The sequence below is a fragment of the Ranitomeya variabilis genome, chromosome 1 (assembly GCF_051348905.1).
Source record: "Ranitomeya variabilis isolate aRanVar5 chromosome 1, aRanVar5.hap1, whole genome shotgun sequence".
Taxonomy (NCBI): domain Eukaryota; kingdom Metazoa; phylum Chordata; class Amphibia; order Anura; family Dendrobatidae; genus Ranitomeya; species Ranitomeya variabilis.
The window spans coordinates 226,338,337-226,361,166 of record NC_135232.1 but is presented as its reverse complement, the minus strand read 5'-3'; the positions used below and the strand labels follow the sequence as shown (position 1 = coordinate 226,361,166).

General features: G+C 43.7%; 1 protein-coding gene across 4 annotated transcripts in view; it reads left to right on the top strand.

The window, feature by feature from the left end:
* Positions 1–22,830, top strand: part of ABCB9 (ATP binding cassette subfamily B member 9) — a 159,039-nt gene that overhangs the window by 4,240 nt on the left and 131,969 nt on the right. For 3 of the 4 annotated variants that reach the window (XM_077293173.1, XM_077293175.1, XM_077293176.1), the window contains exons 2-3: positions 7,027–7,676; positions 18,219–18,333. In XM_077293173.1, coding sequence (XP_077149288.1) covers positions 7,076–7,676; positions 18,219–18,333 — 716 coding nt within the window. In that variant the 5' untranslated portion in view covers positions 7,027–7,075. Of the gene's footprint in view, positions 1–2,576; positions 2,711–7,026; positions 7,677–18,218; positions 18,334–22,830 lie in introns of those variants that run through there. The other variant, XM_077293174.1, reaches the window with a different exon arrangement.

The window sequence follows — 22,830 nt, the reverse complement described above, 5'->3', positions numbered from 1 at the left end:
GCGGATGCCTCCGAATGCGTCGTTTTGACGCAACAAAATGCAACATGTTGCGTTCGGCTCAGCGCCAAAACGACGCATACACCGATAGCTGCTACTGCTCAGGCGGGCGCCATTTTCAAATGGATTTTATTTTGAATATCAGGATCACCTCAAATATATTAATTATATACGCAGTACATATACGATTATGCTGCAGCGCAGGTGCTTTGGCCGGCATCTGCCCGCAGAAGGTTTTTTTTTTCAGTATGTACAGATATTCATTATGTAAACTAGGGGGCAGGTCAGTGAGGGATCAGTGACCTGTCAGCAGTCTGCATTATGAATATCTAATCAGAGCACCACATGAAGACACCCCCCCCCCCCCCCCACAGGCCGCCTCGGGGCACAGGCATATCATTCACTCAAAACTGAAAACAAAGATTACACAACAACCACAAGACGGATTTCATCAACCAGGTATCATTTTAATCAGTATAAACGGCGCCAACCTGACACTGTGTGTAGGTTACTGTGCACAATCCTGCTGACAGGTTCCCTTTAAATATGAGACATTTCCTTTGTATTGTAGGCAAAAAAACAAATACCGTATATACTCGAGTATAAGCCAAAATTTTCAGCCCAATTTTGTAGGCTAAAAGTGCCCCTCTCGGCTTATAGTCGAGTCATTGTCTCAGGGGGTCGGCGGGGGAGCGGCTGGAGTGGCGGCTGTCATATCATACTCACCTGCTCCCGGCGCGGTCTCTGCACTTCCCTGCTTCTCTGATGGTCTCCGGCGCCCACAGCTCTTCCTGTGTTCAGCGGTCACGTGGTACCGCTCATTAAAGTAATGAATACGGACGCGACTCCACTCCCATAGGCGTGGAGCGCATATTCATTACTTTAATGAGTGATACCATGTGACCGATGAACACAGGAACAAGCTGCCGGCACCAGAGACCATCGGAGAAGCAGGGACCGCGCCAGGAGGGTGAGTATGACGGGGGAGGGTGAGCCATGCGATATTCACCTGTCCCCGTTCCACCGCCGGGCTCTGTGTTCCGTGTCCTCTGGCTGTGACGTTCAGGTCAGATGGAGCGATGACGTGTTTAGTGCACGCAGTCTGCCTGAACAGTCACTGCAGAGAGCCGGAAGATGCAGCGGTGGGCGGCGGTGGAACGGGGACAGGTGAATATCGAAAGTGCCGGGGGCCTGAGCCAGCGGCGACTCCCGCACCTGGCCTCCATAGCGCGCTGGTGTCCCCGCCTGCTCAGGACACCGGCACTAGACCCCCAGCGACGAGAGGTGAGTATGTCACTTTTTTTTTTAATCGCAGCAGCATATGGGGCATATTATTCTATGGAGCCATCAACCTTTTGCGGCATTATATGGGGCATAATAGTCTATGGAGCATCTTATGGTGCCATCAACCTTTATGGATCAGCATATGGGGCATAATATTCTATGGTGCATCTTATGGGGCATCAACCTTTGTGCAGCATTATATGGGGCATAATATTCTATGGAACATCTTATGGGGCCATCAACCTTTGTGCAGCATTATATGGGGCATAATATTCTATGGAGCATCTTATGGGCCATCAACCTTTGTGCAGCATTATATGGGGCATAATATTCTATGGAGCATCTTATAGGGCCATCAACCTTTGTGCAGCATTATATGGGCATAATGGTCTATGGAGCATCTTATGGGGCCATCAACGTTTGTGCAGCATTATATGGGGCATAATATTCTATGGAGCAACTTATGGGGCCATCAATCTTTATGCAGCATTAAATGGGGCATAATATTTATGGGGCATCTTATGGGGCCATCACTAACCTTTTATGTAGCATTATATGGGGCATATTTTAATATGGAGCATCTTATGGGGCCCATCATGAACTTTATAGAGCATTATATGGGGCGTATTATGTACGGAGCATCTTATGGGGCCCATCATGAACTGTATGCAGCATTATATGGGGCTCCTGATTCAATATGGATATTCAAAAACACTTACCCTACTGATGTCTCAATCAATTTTACTTTTATTGGTATCTATTTTTATTTTTGAAATTTACCGGTAGCTGCTGTATTTCCCACTCTAGGCTTATACTCGAGTCATTAAGTTTTCCCAGTTTTTTGTGGTAAAATTAGGGGTTTCGGCTTATACCCGGGTCAGCTTATACATGAGAATATATGGTATATTGTCATCTTTTACATTTTAAAATTACGAAAAGGAAAATGGGCTGATGCAAAAGTTTGAGCACCCTGCATGGTCAGTACCTTGTAGCACCCCCTTTTGAAAGTATCACAATTTGTAAACTCTTTTTGTTGCTAGTTAGGAGTCTTTCCATTCTTCCTTGGAAAATTTCTTCCTTTCTGTGAAATTCCTGGGTCATCTTGCATGCACTGCTATTTTGAGGTCTAGCCATGGATTTTCAATGATGCTCAGATCAGGGGACTGTGCTGGCCATTGTAAAACCTTCAGCTTGTGCCTTTTAAGGTAGTCTATTGAGGATTTTGACGTGTGTTTATGATCATTCTCCATTTGTAGAAGCCATCCTTTTTTCATCTTCAGCATTTTTTTTTACAGACGGTGTTATGTTTGCATCAAGAATTTTTGGAAATTTCATTTAATTCATTCTTCCCTCTACCCAAGAAATGTTCCCCGTGCCATTGGCTGCAACATAATCCCAAAGCATGATTGATCCACCCCCATGCTTAATGGTTGGTGAATATGCTTTTCCTGAAATTCTGTGTCCTTTTTTCTCCACCCTTATCTTTGGTCATTGTGGACAAAGATTTCTATTTTAACCTCATCAGTACATAGGACTTGTTTCCAAAATGCATCAGGCTTGTTACTTCTGATGCTGAATATTGTGATGAGGATGCAGGAGAGGTTTTCTTCTGCTGACTCATCCATGAAGACCATATTTGTGCAGGTGTCTCTGAACAGTAGAACAATGTACCACAACTCCAGAGTCTGATAAATCTTTCTTAGGCTGGGATCACACTTGCGAGAAACTCGCACGAGTCTCGCATCTCAATATGCGGCACTGCCGACGGAACTCAGGACCGGAGTGTGCGGTTGCATGTATTTCTCTGCAGCTGAGCGCTCCGGACCCGAGTGTGATCCCGGCCTTGAGGTCTTTTGCAGTCAAGCGGGGGTTCTAATATGCCTCTCTAGCAATCCTACGAGCAGCTCTCACTGAAATTTTGCTTGATCTTCCAGACCTTATTTTGACCTCCACTGTTTCTGTTAATTAGCATGTCTTAATTACATTTCAAACTGAGGAAAAGGCAACTTGAAAACCCTTTGTTATCTTCATATAGCCTTCTCCTGCTTTGTGGACCTGCTTAGAAGAACCCATGGCTGCTGTTTTTTTGCACAAGGTTAGAGGAGGCTGGGTTTTTATAAAGCTGGGAAATTTACATCACCTGACCCTTCCTAACTGGTAGTGAGCAAGCCATAACCCGAACTAGTTAACGTCTGAAACCTTGGTTAAATTTATCTGAGCGCACAAATCTCCCAAGAGTACCTACATTTTTGCATCCGCCCATTCTTCTTTTTGTAATTTTTAAAATGTAAAAGATGAATATATACACACATATATGTTTATTTGTCTAAAATACAAAGTAAACTTTTCATCTTTAACTTTAGGCCTTTTAGAGATCATTTAATCTTCAACTTGCTTAACTGTTCACAATAACAGTAATTTTGACCAGGGGTGCCTAAACTTTTACATGCCACAGCGAGTGTAGATTACGTTAGTTTTTTTATGCATTTCGGCCTCCGAAACGCACATAAAACGCGTGTGCGTTTTTTACCTGTGGAATTTCAATACCTAATGCAATTTTATGGGTAAATTCCGCACAGAAAACTCAGCGTACCTACAAGAGAACTTGACATGTTGCCGCTTTGAAACACGCACTTTAAAACCACCCACTTTGCTGGAATTGTAAGACGCTGCGATTTTGACTCAGCAGAAATACGCATCGTCACAAACGCACCAAAAGCTCTTTGTGGGAACATAGCCTTAAGGCCATGTGCACACGTTAAGTATTTTTCGCATTTTTTTCGCGTTTTTTCGCTATAAAAACGTGATAAAAACGCGAAAAAAACGCTTACATATGCCTCCCATTATTTTAAGTGTATTCCGCATTTTTTGTGCAAATGTAGCCTTTTTTTCCGCGAAAAAATCGCATCGCGGAAAAAAAAAGCAACATGTTCATTAAAATGCGGAATTGCAGGGGATTCCGCACACCTAGGGGTCCATTGATCTGCTTACTTCCTGCACGGGGCTGTGCCCACGATGCGGGAAGTAAGCAGATTATGTGCGGTTGGTACCCAGGGTGGAGGAGAGGAGACTCTCCTCCACGCACTGGGCACCATATAAGTGGTCAAAAAATAAGAATTAAAATAAAAAATAGTCCTATACTCACCCTCGATGTCTTCCCGCCTCCACTGCATGCTGTCGCTTCGGTTCCTGTAGCTGATGTGCGCTGAAGGACCTTGCCGATGACGTCACTGTCCTGTGATTGGTCGTGAGCGGTCATGTGACCGCTCACGTGACCGTGACGTCACGGAAGGTCCTGTGCGCACAGATCAGCTATAGGAAGAGGAACGGACGCCGCTGAGGAGATGTCTGGGTGAGTATAACCTTTTTTTTATTTTATTATTTTTAAACATTCTATCTTTTACTATAGATGCTGCATCTATAGTAAAAAGATGGTCACACTTGTCAAACGCTATGTTTGACAAGTGTGACCAACCTGTCAGTCAGTTTTCCAAGCGATGCTACAGATCGCTTGGAAAACTTTAGCATTCTGCAAGCTAATTATGCTTGCAGAATGCTAAAAAAACGCGAAAAAAACGCAAAAAAAAAAATGCGGATTTCTTGCAGAAAATTTCCGGTTTTCTTCAGGAAATTTCTGCAAGAAATCCGCAACGTGTGCACATACCCTAAAACTCAGATGCGATGTGAACAGCATCTTACTGCTCTTTTTGTCACTGATATCCCAGGCTAAGATGAGATCTCTATCACTGCATCTTATCTTGAGTGTTGAGTTTCTATGCCGCCATATGTTCTGTCAAGGCTGAATTGGTATCTTTAGTGCCTGAGAAATACAGAATGCTTCTTCTGTTTAAAAATGTATGTCCTTGTAAGTAACACCACCCTGGAGAAGAGGAGAATATTACCTGTCTAACTGGATTGTGGCAACTATAAAGTTTGGTTGATGAAGAATAACTGAAAAAATGAACTGGAGTATAAGTTGGTATGCATGCAAAATAGGAGCATGTTCAAACTGGCCATTAAACAGACAACAAAAGACAGAAACAAAATGAACATATGCCTTGCTGTAAATAAATAAGTAAAATCAATGGTGCATGTAATAACATTGGACACTTAGTAAACGCCGCTTTTGATCAAAAGAAGCGTAAAAGCCATCCCACCAGCGTCAAGGTGTACCCAAATCTGGATGGTCCTAACCTCTAGTATTAAAACCTTACCAGCAATAGACAGTATAATTCAGGGTCTATATGAGACAAATGGGGCCACATTTTTTATTATACCCGTTTGCAAAAGTGATTTTAGTCTGAATTACATGCATTTAAATAAGTAAAAAAAATAACCCCCTTTAAGGTGTAATGTGTATGTGTCCATTTTTTTTTGCCCACATAGTATATCTGATCAATAGCTTTCTTAATTGGTGTGTTTAAATAGCCAACTAATTAAAATCTGCCTCATCTGGATGGTCTGTCAAGCGACACAATAGCACCCTACAAATACTATGTAAAATCCTCAGTATAGGCTTAGCACCAGTCTCAGTATACTTTGAGTCCTTACACTGCTCTGCTGGTGTCCCAGGAATCAGCTGAGTGTCACTGCCCCTTGGTTTCGACAGTTGCTGGGGTCTTAAGACCCAGGTCCCCAACGATCACATTTCTGAAATGTGGTTATAGCATGTCAAAAGTTGTTTAAAAGTTTAGTTGTAAACCAAAGGAATGATAATTGGATATTGAGTTGAAGAAATAATGCAAAAGTAAAGATTCACAGGTAAAAGTCACAGTTCTAATAGCAAACCACACATGGAATTTTCCCACCTTGGGGACCTGACCAGCAGTAACTAATGGTAGCGGATCATGTGCCAAATCTTCATTCAGTACCATGGGACTAATTCAGACCAGCCGTTAATCTTGTGCCGCCTTCTCTCCACTCACTGATGATGGGGCATATGCCGTAACAAGTGCCTCTCATTCTGGAGAAATGTGCGTGTCTCAAAGGAAGGACCCCACCTATCAGGCAATTATGGCATATAAGATGGATATGCCATACATGTCCCTTGTGAGACAACTCCTTTAACACTAAGGGTGTAGACAGATGGTGGTATTTTTCATGCAAGGATCACATGGCAGTCCCCAGAATGGCCTGGCACCTCTCCTGACCTGAGCATGATAGCTCCATAGAAATACATCACGCTGTCCTGCTCAGGTCAGGAGAGGTTCAGGGCAAGTCCGTGCAATGTGATGTGATCCTCACACGCGTTATATGGCCGTCTGTCTGTGCCCTAAGGGGAAGCTTCAAATTTGGTCAATAGGATTACAATAAGATTGCTATTAGGGCTTGTTCACACGTAGCGTTTGCGTTGACCTTTTCCATGTGGTTTTAGTGCGGAAAAAATGCAGAGTTACCGTATATAGTAGCAGCAAAATAAATGAGATTTCTAAAATCTCATTCCCATGATCAAATCTTTCAGCATTTTTGCTATTGTTTTCTTACCAATTCAATTGAATGCATAAAAAACTGCATGAAAAAAAATCATCATAAATGCTTTTTTATTGCCAACACTGCATTTTTCATGTGGAAAAAAAGGCTGCATAAAAGCACTGTGTGAACACACTCTTACAGTATTATGGATCATTGTAGAGAGAGGAGCTAATTTTGTATGGACAGAAGATTTGTTACATTTTATGCCATTTCCTAATAATGTGTCATCAATATCTGTGATAATACTACTGTACCTCTTATGATCATTTCCAGGATTGTTACAGAAGACGTACCTTACGTGGTACTATAAGAAGCAGCAACAATGAGACCTTTTTATGTTATGGTTTGCACCGTGATATTCATAGCCTGCGACATTACTGTGTCCACCCTATTGTACAGCTGCAGCTGTAAAAAGGCGAGTATTATTCAAGACATAGTGCAATTTAATATATTTAATTCCATGTCGGACGTCTGGGGAACTTCTTTGCTGAGAGCCTCCATATCTCTTGGAGCTGTATTAGGAGTAGCATGGAATCGGATGAATGGTCCTCGGAGGCTGCAGGCGTCCCTAACCCCTATGACCCTGGTGTGCTACCTCATTGCTTCCTATGCCATGATTAAGCTCTTGCTGTACTCTGAGGATGATAAGCCTGTTAAAGATCCTTGGTTCTGGAGCCTTCTGGTGTGGACGTGGGTGTCCTCAGCTGTCACTCTCCTAGCATGGAAACAGATGGGTGAGGTGACCCCTTGCAGACAGGAGGGAAGATCTTATTCTGAAGTGTTTGAGGATCAGGAGGGCAGACAAAAACTGGATGCAAAAAGTGAGATATCGGGAGCCACTGTAGGAAGATTATTATCTTACTCCAAACAGGATTCTGGATATTTGATGATTGCATTTCTCTTCCTGCTTCTATGCACGTTAGGTAAGTCATGCTTAAATCTTGCAGTTCAGTCTAATATGTAAATTGAATAATTGGTATTGTGATAGATACATTATCAGTATTTACTGGATCTCTTAATGCAATTGAAAGCAACGTAGAAAACATTAGCATGAAATAAATAGCGCTCCATTTATGTCACTGAACTTCTTCAGCCAGCCGGAGGTACCAAATGGGTAAGGCTACTTTCACACTAGCGTTGTGTGACGGCCGTCGCAAGGCGTCGTTTTGGAGAAAGTTGCCTGCAGGATGCGTTTTTTCTCCATAGACTTGCATTAGTGACGCATTGCGACGGAGTGCCACACGTCGCGCGACGGTTGCGTCGTGTTTTGGCAGACCGTCGGCACAAAAAAACGTTACATGTAATGTTTTTTTGTGCGTCGCCTCCGCCATTTTCGACCACGCATGCGTGGCCGAAACTCAGCCCCCTCCTCCCCGGACTGCAGAATAGGCAGCGGATGCGTTGTAAAACTGCATCCGCTGCCCACGTCTTGCAGAAATTTCACAGCATGCGTCGGTACGTCGGCCCGACGCACTGCTACGGACCCGTACCGACGCTAGCGTGAAATTAGCCTTAGACTAGTGTCGAGCTTCCCTTAGTGTGTCTTGCTGAGAGAAGTCACAAACCGTCATCCTTTTTACAGACAGGACCCGATTTATCACTGCTTTGTCGCCATTTGTTTGGCACAAATACCTCTCAACTAATCACTTAAGTCACCAAATTTGTTGCAAATGTAGTCCAGCCCCCACCCGGAGTGATTCTATACATTATATATTTTAGCGCAATGTTTTGGTCCAATTTTTTTGTACTAAAAAGTATCAAAATTTATAAAGCTTGTGCGCCATTTTGAATAATTTAGCGCAAAAAAACAGCTATGAAAACAACAATACAAAAAAAGACAAGTGGTTTGAAAACCCCCACAAATGATGAAACAGGCCCACAGTATTCTCTCTAGGTTCTATACTATGTCCACAGGAGAGGAAAGCAAAACAAAACAAAGGTATACTATAAACCGGGGAAAAGACATGAGTACATACACATTCCTGTAAGTAGCTTAGACATATATTAAGTAACATACAAAACATACCTATTAAGGAAGAAAATATTAGTAAAATACAATAATAAGCTTCATGGTAGACCTATTATATCCCTATCTCAAGTTTGACATGTTAAAATGTGGACCTTGAGTGAGTGGGAGGTGGGTGAGTCCTGAGCTATGTACAGTACATTCACAATTCTGCAAGCCATGGCTGGAGGCTGTGTATGTGGTCAGACACATTTTGTCTAAGATTTATGGCCACCTTTCATTTCTGTGCCTCCTGTAGAGATTCCACTTGACAGGATGCAAATCATTGAGAGTCAGCAAGAAATGTAACCCTTTATGGACGAAGCCTGTTTAATACATAAAGGCTATGGACACCTATGATATCGAAAATATGATTTTACATGTCATTGGTAACAGATAGGTATTAAAATTGCATTAAAGGGCTGAACGGCGGCACTAAATTATATTTACCTATCGGCAGTCATATGAAAGCCTGTTTAAACAGCAATCTGCGCTAAATGAAGGGCACTGAACAATCTGTAATAGAACAATCTGTACTAAACCGTTCAGTGTGTATAGGCTGCCATTTTTCTCGGCAGTGGAACGTCTACCGTAATACTTTTAAATGATAATCTTTCAGCGTATATACACCTTATGTTGCAGTCTACAATCTCCACTATTTTATTCATTTTCAGACCACCTGAAATGCAGTTTACAGCCAAGTTTCATTTTTTTCTCTTGTAGGAATGAGTGTCTCTCTCAGTAATAAAGACTGATTGTGACATCTGTGTGCATCCTGGGTCTTGCTGTCTTAATTTGCACAGCACAGGTCCAGTATGCTATTTATAAGCTCCTCATATGCTTTCCTCCTTATCTACTGCATGTTTTTCTGCCCTCCACGGAACTTTAGGTACTTTCTCACCTAATCACTACAGATCTATGTTCAACACCCTCTCTGCTGCTATCTTGGACAGTGACAGAAGGGAGGGGAGAGCAGTGAGAACCATTAGAACCATGAGCTGGAGCTATGACGAATTTGTTCCATTTTTGCAGATTACTCAGCCACATAAAGGACTTACAGACACTGCAGCAGCAAATAGTAGAACAATTTTTAATGAATACCATTTATAAAGTTGTTTAACTTTGCATTAAGGAGACAAATGAACAATAAAAAGATTGTGGTGTTACCTTATAGGGGTAAACTATTAAAAAATAATAATAATTATATATATATATACATACACTGCTCAAAAAAATAAAGTGAACACTTAAACAACAGAATATAACTTCAAATAAATCAAACTTCTGTGAAATCAAACTGTCCACTTAAGAAGCAACACTGTTTGACAATCAGTTTCACATGCTGTTGTGCAAATGGAATAGACAACAGATGGAAATTATTGGCAATTATCAAGACACACTCAATAAAGGAGTGGTTCTGCAGGTGGGGACCACAGACCACATCTCAGTACCAATGCTTTCTAGCTGATGTTTTGGTCACTTTTGAATGTTGGTTGTGCTTTCACACTCGTGGTAGCATGAGACGGACTCTACAACCCACACAAGTGGCTCAGGTAGTGCAGCTCATCCAAGAAGGCACATCAATGTGAGCTGTGGCAAGAAGGTTTTCTGTGTCTGTCAGCGTAGTGTCCAGAGGCTGGAGGCGCTAGCAGGAGACAGGCCAGTACACCAGGAGACATGGAGGGAGCCGTAGGAGGGCAACAACCCAGCAACAGGACCGCTACCTCAGCCTTTGTGCAAGGAGGAACAGGAGGAGCACTGCCAGAGCCCGTGGAGAGCGATTTGCTGCCTGCAACATCCTTCAGCATGCCCGGTTTGGCAGTGGGTCAGTAGTGGTGTGGGGTGGCATTTCTTTGGAGGGCCACACAGCCCTCCATGTGCTCGCCAGAGGTAGCCTGACTGCCATTACATAGTTACATAGTTATTAAGGTTGAAGGAAGACTTTAAGTCCATCTAGTTCAACCCATAGCCTAACCTAACATGCCCTAACATGTTGATCCAGAGGAAGGCAAAAAAAAACCCATGTGGCAAAGAGTAAGCTCTACATTGGGGAAAATAATTCCTTCCCGACTCCACATACGGCAGTCAGACTAGTTCCCTGGATCAACGCCCTATCAAGGAATCTAGTGTATATACCCTGTAACATTATACTTTTCAAGAAAGGTATCCAGGCCCCTCTTAAATTTAAGTAATGAATCACTCATTACAACATCATATGGCAGAGAGTTCCATAGTCTCACTGCTCTTACAGTAAAGAATCCGCGTCTGTTATTATGCTTAAAACTTCTTTCCTCCAGAAGTGGAGGATGCCCCCTTGTCCCTGTCTCAGGTCTATGATTAAAAAGATCTTCAGAAAGGTCTTTGTACTGTCCCCTCATATATTTATACATTAGAATAAGATCACCCCTTAGCTTTCGTTTTTCCAAACTAAATAGCCCCAAGTGTAATAACCTATCTTGGTATGGCAGACCCCCCAGTCCTCTAATAACCTTGGTCGCTCTTCTCTGCACCCGCTCCAGTTCAGCTATGTCTTTCTTATACACCGGAGACCAGAACTGTGCACAGTATTCTAAGTGTGGTCGCACTAGTGACTTGTATAGAGGTAAAATTATGTTCTCCTCATGAGCATCTATGCCTCTTTTAATACATCCCATTATTTTATTTGCCTTTGTAGCAGCTGCCTGACACTGGCCACTGAATATGAGTTTGTCATCCACCCATACACCCAGGTCTTTTTCATTGACGGTTTTGCCCAGAGTTTTAGAATTAAGCACATAGTTATACATCTTATTAGTTCTACCCAAGTGCATGACCTTACACTTATCCCCATTAAAGCTCATTTGCCATTTATCAGCCCAAGCTTCTAGTTTACATAAATTATCCTGTAATATAAAATTCTCCTCCCCTGTATTGATTACCCTGCAGAGTTTAGTGTCATCTGCAAATATTGAAATTCTACTCTGAATGCCCCCTACAAGGTCATTAATAAATATGTTAAAAAGAAGAGGGCCCAATACTGACCCCTGTGGTACCCCACTGCTAACCGCGACCCAGTCCGAGTGTGCTCCATTAATAACCACCCTTTGTTTCCTATCCCTGAGCCAGCTCTCAACCCACTTACACATATTTTCCCCTATCCCCATTATTCTCATTTTATGTATCAACCTTTTGTGTGGCACCGTATCAAAAGCTTTTGAAAAGTCCATATACACTACATCTACTGGGTTCCCTTGGTCCAGTCCGGAACTTACCTCGTCATAGAAGCTGATCAAATTAGTTTGACATGAACGGTCCCTAGTAAACCCGTGCTGATACTGGGTCATGAGGTTATTCCTCTTCAGATACTCCAGTATAGCATCCCTTAGAAAACCCTTCAGGATTTTACCCACAGTAGAGGTTAAGCTTACTGGCCTATAATTTCCGAGTTCAGTTTTTGTCCCCTTTTTGAATATTGGCACCACATTTGCTATACGCCAGTCCTGTGGTACAGACCCTGTTATTATGGACTCTTTAACCCCTTCCCGACATCTGACGTAATAGTACGTCAGATGTCGGGTCCCCTGCTTTGATGTGCGCTCCGGCGGTGAGCGCACATCAAAGTCGCGACATGTCAGCTGTTTTTTACAGCTGACATGTGCGCGCAATAGCGGCGGGTGAAATCGCGATCACCCGCCGCTATTAACTAGTTAAATGCCGCTGTCAAACGCAGACAGCGGCATTTAACTACCGCATCCGGCCGTGCGGCCGGATATGAGCGCATCTCCGACCCCCGTCACATGATCGGGGGTCGGCGATGCTTGTACATTGTAACCATAGAGGTCCTGGAGACCTCTATGGTTACTGATCGCCGGTGGCTGTGAGCGCCACCCTGTGGTCGGCGCTCACAGCACACCGGCATTTCTGCTGTGTAGCAGCGATCTTATGATCGCTGCTGCATAGCAGAGCCGATCGCGTTGTGCCTGCTTCTAGCCTCCCATGGAGGCTATAGAAGCATGGCAAAAGTAAAAAAAAAAAGTAAAAAAAAATGTGAAAAAAATAAAAAAAATATAAAAGTTTAAATCACCCCCCTTTCGCCCCAATCAAAATAAATCAATTAAAAAAAACCCCAACCTACACATATTTGGTATCGCCGCGTTCAGAATCGCCCGATCTATCAATAAAAAAAAAGCATTAACCTGATCGCTAAACGGCGTAATGAGAAAAAAAATCGAAACGCCAGATTTACGTTTTTTTGGTCGCCACGACATTGCATTAAAATGCAATAACGGGCGATCAAAAGAACGTATCTGCACCAAAATGCTATCATTAAAAATGCCAGCTCGGCACGCAAAAAATAAGCCCTCACCTGACCCCAGATCACGAAAAATGGAGACGCTACGAGTATCGGAAAATGGCGCAATTTTGTTTTGTTTTTTGCAAAGTTTGGAATTTTTTTTCACCACTTAGGTGAAAAATAACCTAGTCATGTTAGGTGTCTATGAACTCGTACTGACCTGGAGAATCATAATGGCAGGTCAGTTTTAGCATTTAGTGAACCTAGCAAAATAGGCAAGCAAAAAACAAGTGTGGGATTGCACTTTTTTTGCAATTTCACTGCACTTGGAATTTTTTTCCCGTTTTCTAGTACACGACATGGTAAAACCAATGATGTCGTTCAAAAGTACAACTCGTCCCGCAAAAAATAAGCCCTCACATGGCCAAATTGACGGAAAAATAAAAGTTATTGCTCTGGGAAGGAGGGGAGCGAAAAACGGAAAAAGCTCCGGGGGTGAAGGGGTTAAAGATTAAAAATAATGGTCTATCAATGACTGTACTTAATTCCTGCAGTACTCGGGGGTGTATCCCATCCGGGCCCGGAGATTTGTCAATTTTAGTGATTTTTAGACGCCGCCGTACTTCCTGCTGGGTTAAGCAGGTGACACTTAATGGGGAAGTTTTGTTATCACTGATCATATTGTCTGCCATGGGAATTTCTTGCGTAAATACTGATGAAAAAAAGTCATTTAGCATATTGGCTTTTTCCTCATCCTCATCCACCATTTCCCCCAGACTATTTTTAAGGGGGCCAACACTTTCATTTTTTAGTTCCTTACTATTTATGTAGTTAAAGAATATTTTGGGATTATTTTTACTCTCTCTGGCAATGAGTCTCTCTGTCTCAATTTTTGCTGCCTTGATTTGCTTTTTACAGAATATATTTAATTTTCTGTATTTATTTAATGCCCCATCACTACCTACTTCCTTTAATTCTCGAAATGCTTTCTTTTTGTCACTTATTGCGCCCCTTACAGCTCTATTTAGCCATATTGGTTTCCTCCTATTTCTAGTATGTTTATTCCCATACGGTATATACTGTGCACAGGTCCTATCCAGGATGCTAATAAACGTCTCCCATTTTCTTTGTGTATTTTTATGTCTCTGGATATCGTCCCAGTTAATTGCACCAAGATCATCTCTCATCCGTTGGAAATTTGCCCTCCTGAAGTTTAGTGTCCTTGTCACCCCTCTACTACACATCTTATTAAAGGATACACGAAAACTTATTATTTTGTGATCACTATTCCCCAAGTGACTCCCAACTCATATATTTGATATGCGGTCTGGCCTGTTGGTTAATATTAGGTCTAGCAGTGCCCCCCTTCTTGTTGGGTCCTGAACCAGTTGTGAAGGTAATTGTCTCTCATAGTTGTCAAAAAACGATTACCTTTGCTGGAACTGCAGGTTTCTGTTCCCCAATCTATTTCAGGGTAGTTGAAGTCCCCCATAATAATGACTTCTCCTTGAGTCGCAGCTTCATCTATTTGCTTTACGAGGATATTCTCCATTGCTTCCAATGTTTTTGGAGATTTATAACAAACCCCTATCAGTAATTTATTATTTTTTCCCCCTCCCCTTATCTCCACCCACAGGGACTCTACATTTTCATTAAATTCACCTATATTATCACACCGGATGGGTTTTAAGGACGATTTTACATACAGACACACCCCTCCCCCTCGCTTATTTGTACGGTCATTTCTGAAAAGGCTATAGCCCTGCAAGTTAACAGCCCAGTCATGGCTCTCATCCAGCCATGTTTCAGATATCCCCACCATGTCATAATTATGCTCCAACAACATTAATTCTAATTCGTCCATTTTGTTGGCGAGGCTTCTGGCATTAGTATACATGCACTTGATGTTCCTCTCTGTACCTCTATTCTTTCTTAAATTATTAACTGTTCTAACCCCACCCCCCATGCCACCGCCACCCCCAACTTCCTTATTTGTGCCCAGGTCTCTATCTGCCCTATCTTCCCCTCCTATAAATTGAATACCCTCTCCCCCAATCCCTAGTTTAAACACTCCTGCAACCTTCTAGCCATTTTCTCCCCCAGCACAGCTGCACCTTCCCCATTGAGGTGCAGCCCGTCCCTAGCGTAGAGCCTGTAGCCCACTGAGAAGTCGGCCCAGTTCTGCAGGAACCCAAACCCCTCCTTCCTACACCAATTCTTGAGCCACTTATTAACCTCCCTAATCTCCCGTTGCCTCTCTGGCGTGGCACGTGGTACAGGCAGTATTTCGGAAAATACCACGTTGGAGGTCCTTGCTTTCAGCTTGCAGCCTAATTCCCTGAAATCATCTTTAAGGACCTTCCACCTACCTCTAACTTTGTCATTTGTGCCAATGTGCACCATGACCACTGGGTCCTCACCAGCCCCTCACAGTAATCTGTCCACCCGATCAGCGATGTGTCGGACTCGAGCGCCAGGTAGGCAGCACACCGTCCGACGATCCCTGTCTTTGTGACAGATTGCCCTATCTGTTCCCCTAATAAGTGAGTCCCCCACTACCAGCACCTGTCTGGCCTGCCCTGCTCTCCTATTTCCCTTCTTACTGTAGCAGTCACTCCTCCGGCTTTAAGAGGACATGCCTGGCTGCAGCAGTGCTACCCCTGTACTGGCACCCCCCTCATCTGCCAACTTAGCAAACTTATTGGGGTGTGCCAGATCAGGACTAGCCTCCCTGGCACTCTTCCCTCTACCCCGCTTTCTGAATGTCACCCAGCTACCTACTTCACTGTCCTGCAGCTCCATCCTACCATCCCCCCCACATCTATCCCATTGAGCGTCTGCTCAGTGAGCAGAAGACTCCTCTCCATATTGTCTATGGATCTCAGTGTTGCCAGCTGCACATTTAGATCCAGAATCTGGGCTTCCAAATGCTCAACGTGCTCACATCTCGCACAGCAGTATGCACCCTCGACCGGCTGATCAAGGACTGCATACATGTGGCAAGATGTGCACTGGATGGCATTAACAATAGTGGAGCACATTTACTAATGGGGATTGCACCAGACAGAAAAGTTAAATAAAAATAAATACAAAGTATTAATAAAACACAGACTGAATCACAAGTCACACTTACCGCCGTTCACACTTACACTCAGGTCACACTCAGCTCGCTCACACTCGCTAAGCTGAAGATTTAAAGATTTTTTTTTTTTTTCCCTCTCAGCAACAATCCACCTTGCTGTTCAATGCTCTACCAAAAAGGAACTGAGATGAGATCCTCAGACCCCTTGTGAGACCATATGCTGGTGCGGTTGGCCCTGGGTTCCTCCTAATGCTTGACAATGCCAGACCTCATGCGGCTGGAGTGTGTCAGCAGTTCCTGCAAGATGAAGGCATTGAAGCGATGGACTGGCCCACCCATTCCCCAGATCTTAATTCAGATTGAACGCATGTCTCGCACCATCCACCAACGTCACGTTGCACCACAGACTGTCCAGGAGATGGCAGATGCTTTAGTGGGAGGAGATCCCTCAGGAGACCATCCGCCGCCTCAGCAGGAGCATGTCTAAGCATTGTAGGGAGGTCATACAGGCACGTGGAGGCCACAAACACTATTGAGCATCATTTTCTTGTCTTGAGGCATTTCCACTGAAGTTGGATCAGCCTGTAACTTAATTTTCCACTTTCATTTTGAACATCATTCCACCTCCAGACTTCCGTGGGATATTAGTTGTGATTTATGTTGATCATTTTTAGGTTTTATTGTTCTCAACACATTCCACTATGTAATGAATTAAGATTTACAACTGGAATATTTCATTCAGTGATATCTAGGATGTGGGATTTTAGTGTTCCCTTTATTTTTTTGCGCAGTGTATATACTGGCAGTTGCATTGGTAGCTCTCTTTACTGCTCCTATGATAATGTCATGACTTCCAAGGGCAGTACTCGATATCATTATCCCAACTATGTCCACCATGATGTAAGAGCTAGCACATGCTCAGGATTAGAGATGAGCGAATAGATTCGTCGAACCGTGATCCAAGGGCCACGTCAATGGCCGCCAGATGGGAATTCTTCAACCCCGCAAATGTATTTGCTCATCTCTACTGATGATGTATGTACATTCTATATATAATCTATAAAAATTTGTCTGTAGGTGGACATATGCTCCATATATTCTTATTAGTCAATAATTTGCTTGAAATATGCTATTTCATTGTGATATTGTCCACGTAATTTATTTTTTTCAAAATTTTAAAAAGCAATTCCATCTGGAATTGCTAGTCACTTTACAACAACGTCTATCCCAGTATGCAAAGATCAAAAACTGGGGCAACAGTTTAGGAGGACATTTAGGGGGTTTGTTGTTTTCCGTATCCTCCATACAGCAGTTAGGTTATGCTCATATTACATTTTAGCCTACTCTCAATGGCTCCGTCAAGTTTTTGTGCATTTGCACTGATGCATCCAGTGCCTTTATTGATGGAAACAAAGTCACATTGTGCTCTGTTGGACATCCTTTTCAGCAGTGTCTGCCTATTTAAATTTGTGCACCAAAACACAGTTGACTACGACTTGGTGCTTGCCTCAAGAAGGTGGTTACTATACAGTAGGTGGATACTGACAAAAATTATGCCCAACAGAGCACAATGTGAATTTGTCAGCGTCAATAAGGTCAAAGGCCCCGCAAACATCTGAATCCCATTTTCCAGGGCTTCAGACATAAGTCCCGACTGAGGCACTGACAGCTAAAACCAGGGTAGAACATATCATAGCTGAAGCCTGACCCAAGAGGTAAAGGGTTCCACCTCCATCTCCAAAACAGCAAGGGGCTTCTATCATAGCAAAGCTATTGGACTGCAAAAGGCCCATATACTGTCCTTGCACAGCGGCCCTTTCTGTTGGTGTTTGCCCCTGGCTAAAACGCTATGTGAATATACAATAATGGGGAAAAGGCTACTCAGCCTGTGCAGAAATATATTTTCATGTAGAGCTTTACCTAATTGGATCATGATTGTGGATCAAGTCTTGGTATAAGACCATGAACAATGTATCTGTGAATGGGATATCATTTCATGATGGAACTGCTCTTTAAAAAATTGCTTTCACAGCCAGGACCACAAACTGAAGCCTTTTGTTGGTGGCTAGTTGTCAGTTTACAAATGTAGTTTTCCTTTATCGCAGGAGAAATATTTAGTCCATATTACACAGGACTGGTCATAGATGGCATTGTCGTCCAAAGAAGTTTGAAACAGTTTTCCAGCGCGGTTGTAATACTAGCAATCCTGGCTGTGTTGAGGTAACTTTCTAACTCTTTCTCTGGTGTGATATTCTGATGAACCACATAGCATAGTGTACTATCTGTAGTATTAGGCCGGGGTCACATGAGCGTTTAATACGGCTGAGTTCTTATCTGATGTTTTATCGGATAGCATTCGGCCCAATGTTATACTTATTGGGCAGTACAGATCAGTGATTATTTTCTCTTGCCGATTTGTAAATTGTGCGAGAGCCGTAGTCGAGACTGTGCTGCTGTCCGATTACGCTCTGGCACGTTACAGGCAAACGGTGTCCCAGTGTGCTGTCAGGTGTGCATTACACTCACTTGTAGGCCGCAGTCCTCCACAGTCTCCATCCTCAGGAGCTGCCGCACATAATTCATGGGACACCAAGTTCATTGCAACAAGCAACCGTTTACTTGTTAGTTCAAGTTCATCAAGTGATAACATGTGGGGTATAGTAAGCACTGCTTATTCCTTACTTCCTTAGCACAATACATCTTCAGCCCTAGCATTCGTTCGTTCCTCCCTGAGGATCCGTTCACCCACTGGCTCTGTTAGCCCCAGGGTTTTCCCTTCTCGTTCAGCAGTGAACCCGGGATCCATTATCTTCCATATTGGCTGGTCCCTGTTCATCTTCCCCTGTATGCCAAAGCACACGATGGGCCCGGCAGCCCCTATGACCTTTGCCTCCAGGTGTGACATAAGAGTACGCTTAGGATTCCAGTATGGCGTCCTACTGCCTCGAATGGTAGACACATGCTCACCTTAGGAGCCCACTGGACTTAAGGCCCCGTCACACATAGCGATTTACCAACGATCACGACCAGCGATACGACCTGGCCGTGATCGTTGGTAAGTCGCTGTGTGGTCGCTGGGGAGCTGTCACACAGACAACTCTCTCCAGCGACCAACGATCAGGGGAACGACTTCGGCATCGTTGAAACTGTCTTCAACGATGCTGAAGTCCCATGCAGCACCCGGGTAACCAGGGTAAACATCGGGTTACTAAGCGCAGGGCCGCGCTTAGTAACCCGATGTTTACCCTGGTTACCAAAAAAAACAAACAGTACATACTCACCATCTGATGTCCGTCAGGTCCCTTGCCGTCTGCTTCCTGCTCTGACTGAGCGCCGCCGTACAGTGAGAGCAGAGCGCAGCGGTGATGTCACTGCTGTGCTGTACTTTCACTTTCACTTTGCGGCGCTCAGTCAGTGTGGGAAGCAGACGGCAAGGGACCTGACGGACATCAGATGGTGAGTATGTACTGTTTTTTTTTTTTTTACATTTATGCTGGTAACCAGGGTAAACATCGGGTTACTAAGCGCGGCCCTGCGCTTAGTAACCCGATGTTTACCCTGGTTACCAGTGAAGACATCGCTGGATTGGTGTCACACACACCGATTCAGCGATGTCAGCGGGACCTCAACGACCAAAAAACGGCCCAGGCCATTCCGACACGACCAGCGATCTCACAGCAGGGGCCGGGTCGCTGGTACGTGTCACACATAGCGAGATCGCTACTGAGGTCGCTGTTGCGTCACAAAACTTGTGACTCAGCAGCGATCTCGCTAGCGATCTCGCTATGTGTGACGGGGCCTTTAAACTTCCCTATCTCCTGTCACTACTAGGAAGTTGCCCACCTTTAATTAACACTAGTTACCACCCACTGGGCTATTATTATCTATGTCCTATCTTGTAGGATTAACCACCTATTGTTCTTATCCTATGTTCTATACTGCTGTTAAACCACTTACTATATAACCAGTACTTCTTATCCTTAATCTAATCTTGTGCCTATCCTGCACTATGCACTTCCCTTATTATACATTAAAGGTACCGTCACACTCAGCGACGCTGCGGCGATATAGACAACGAGCCGACCTAAACTAGATCGCTGGAGCGTCGCTGTTTAGGTCGCTGTAGAGACGTCAAACACAGCAACTCCAGAACGATGCAGGAGAGATCCAGTGATGTAACGGCGACTCACTTCTCGTTCTCGCTGGTTGTTAGCTCCATTTCAAACAGCCGGAGTGTACCGACTGGCTAGAAGGAGACGCTGCGACGCCCCCTATGCTCGTTGCTGGCGTTGTTGCTTTTGATGTCAAACATGATGATACACGCCGACCTGGCGACGAAATAAAGTTCTGGACTTCTAGCTCCGACCAGCGATGGCACAGCGGGATCCAGATCGCTGCTGCGTGTCAAACACAACGAGATCGCTATCCAGGACGCTACAACGTCACGGATTGTTGTCGTTCTCTTTGCAAAGTTGCTGAGTGTGACGGTACCTTAACACTTTACATTACTTACATGCTGTACATTACCATAACACGTTACTTGTAAAACCCCATGACGCTAAACACATAGCATGATTGTCTTTAGGAGTAGGAACGCATCAGAGCAGTCCATCATTATTACAGATTCGGCATGAGAAAACAATGGCAGCATGCTGTGATTGGTAGCGAGACTCGGATCACACGCACCCTTACAAATCTATGGGTGCGTGTGAAACATCGGACTGCACTCGGATGTCATCCCAGTGCAGTTCGATATTCGACAAGATAGGCCATGGAGGAGATGGAGAAATTACTTTCTCCGTCTCCTCTGCACCAGTACTGTTGTTCTCTGATATGAGAGGATGGGAGCACAGAGCACTGACACTCAGATCACACTCACAGCAGAGCAGGAGCCAAGGGTTAGTAGCATATCGCATCTGATGTTATACTTTCACACGATTCCAGCCTTATGCCTTTCCTCAAAAAAGATTGGTTTACTTTGAACTAGAAATAGATTAATAATGCTTTTTATTTTGTTTCTGATATACAGTATGTATATACAGTTGAAACTAGAAGTTTACATACACTATATATAAAGACACATGCATGTTTTTCTCAATATCTGATATGAAATCAGAATAAATATTTGCCAAATTCCAGCATAATGAGAGCTAAAGAGCCACTAAACAGCCTTATGAATCTATATATAACAATCAACCAGGTGGCTATCTGTGACAGGAGTATAAAGTGCTTATGCTTGTGTGGAAATGACCACCAAAATTTGCAAATAAGAGCACAAATTAAATCTATATCAGAGATCCATTGCTGTGAGGATAAATATTTGGCACATAAGCACACAAGACCCAAGAGTAAAGTGAATGATAAACCTCAAATGTAGCCACTGTGTTATAGCGTTCAGTAGAGACTCAGCCTCCTGCCCCAAGCAGTGTGTTTCAGGTGTGCATTAAAATACATCCACAGGTATGTCTCTAATTAACTCAGATGTTGCCAAAAAACACTTCCAAACACATGACATCATCATATGGGCAGTCCAGAATTGTTTAAAGGCACAGTAATCTTAGTGTATGCAAACTTTTGTCTTTGCAGTAAGTAGTAAATATGCCTTAAAACATTCTCGGTCTCTCATTATTCTGGCATTTGGCAAATATTAATGGGGTTCGGACCATCAATTGTGTTGTGCAGAAGTCTGGTGGATACACAGCTGATGGCCCTACTGAATAGACTGTTAGAATTTGTATTATGGCAAGAAAAAAGCAGCTAAGTAAAGAAAAATGAGTGGCCATCATTACTTCAAGAAATGAAGGTCAGTCAGTCCAAAAAATTGGGAAAACTTTGAAAAAGTGTCCCCAAGTGCAGTGGCAAAAACCATCAAGCGCTACAAAGAAACTGGCTCACATGAGGACCGCCCCAGGAAAGGAAGACCAAGAGTCACCTCTGCTTCTGAGGATAAGTTTATCCTAGTCACCAGCCCCAGAAATCACAGGTTAACAGAAGCTCAGATTAGAGACCAGGTCAATGCCACACAGAGTTCTAGCAGCAGACACATCTCTACAACAACTGTTAAGAGGAGACTTTGTGCAGTAGGCCTCCATGGTAAAATAGCTGCTAGAAAACCACTGCTAAGGACAGGCAACAAGCAGAAGAGACTTGTTTGGGCTAAAGAACACAAGGAATGGACATTAGACCTGTGGAAGTCTGTGCTTTGGTCTAAGGAGTCCAAATTTGAGATCTTTGGTTCCAATCACCGTGTCTTTGTGCGACGTAGAAAAGGTGAACGGATGGACTCTGCATGCCTGGTTCCCACCGTGAAGCATGGAGGAGGAGGTGTGATGGTGTGAGGGTGCTTTGCTGGTGACACTGTTGGGGATTTATTCAAAATTGAAGGCATACTGAACCAGCATGGCTACCACAGCATCTTGCAGCGGCATGTTATTCAATCCGGTTTGCGTTTAGTTGCACCATCATTTATTTTTCAACAGGACAATGACCCCAAACACACCTCCAGGCTATGTAAGGGCTCTTTGACCAAGAAGGAGAGTGATGGGGTGCTATGCCAGATGACCTGGCCTCCACAGTCACCAGACCTGAACCCAGTCGAGATGGTTTGGGGTGAGCTGGACCGCAGAGTGAAGGCAAAAGGGCCAACAAGTGCTAAGCATCTCTGGGAACTCCTTCAAGATTGTTGGAAGCCCATTCCCGGTGACTACCTCTCGAAGC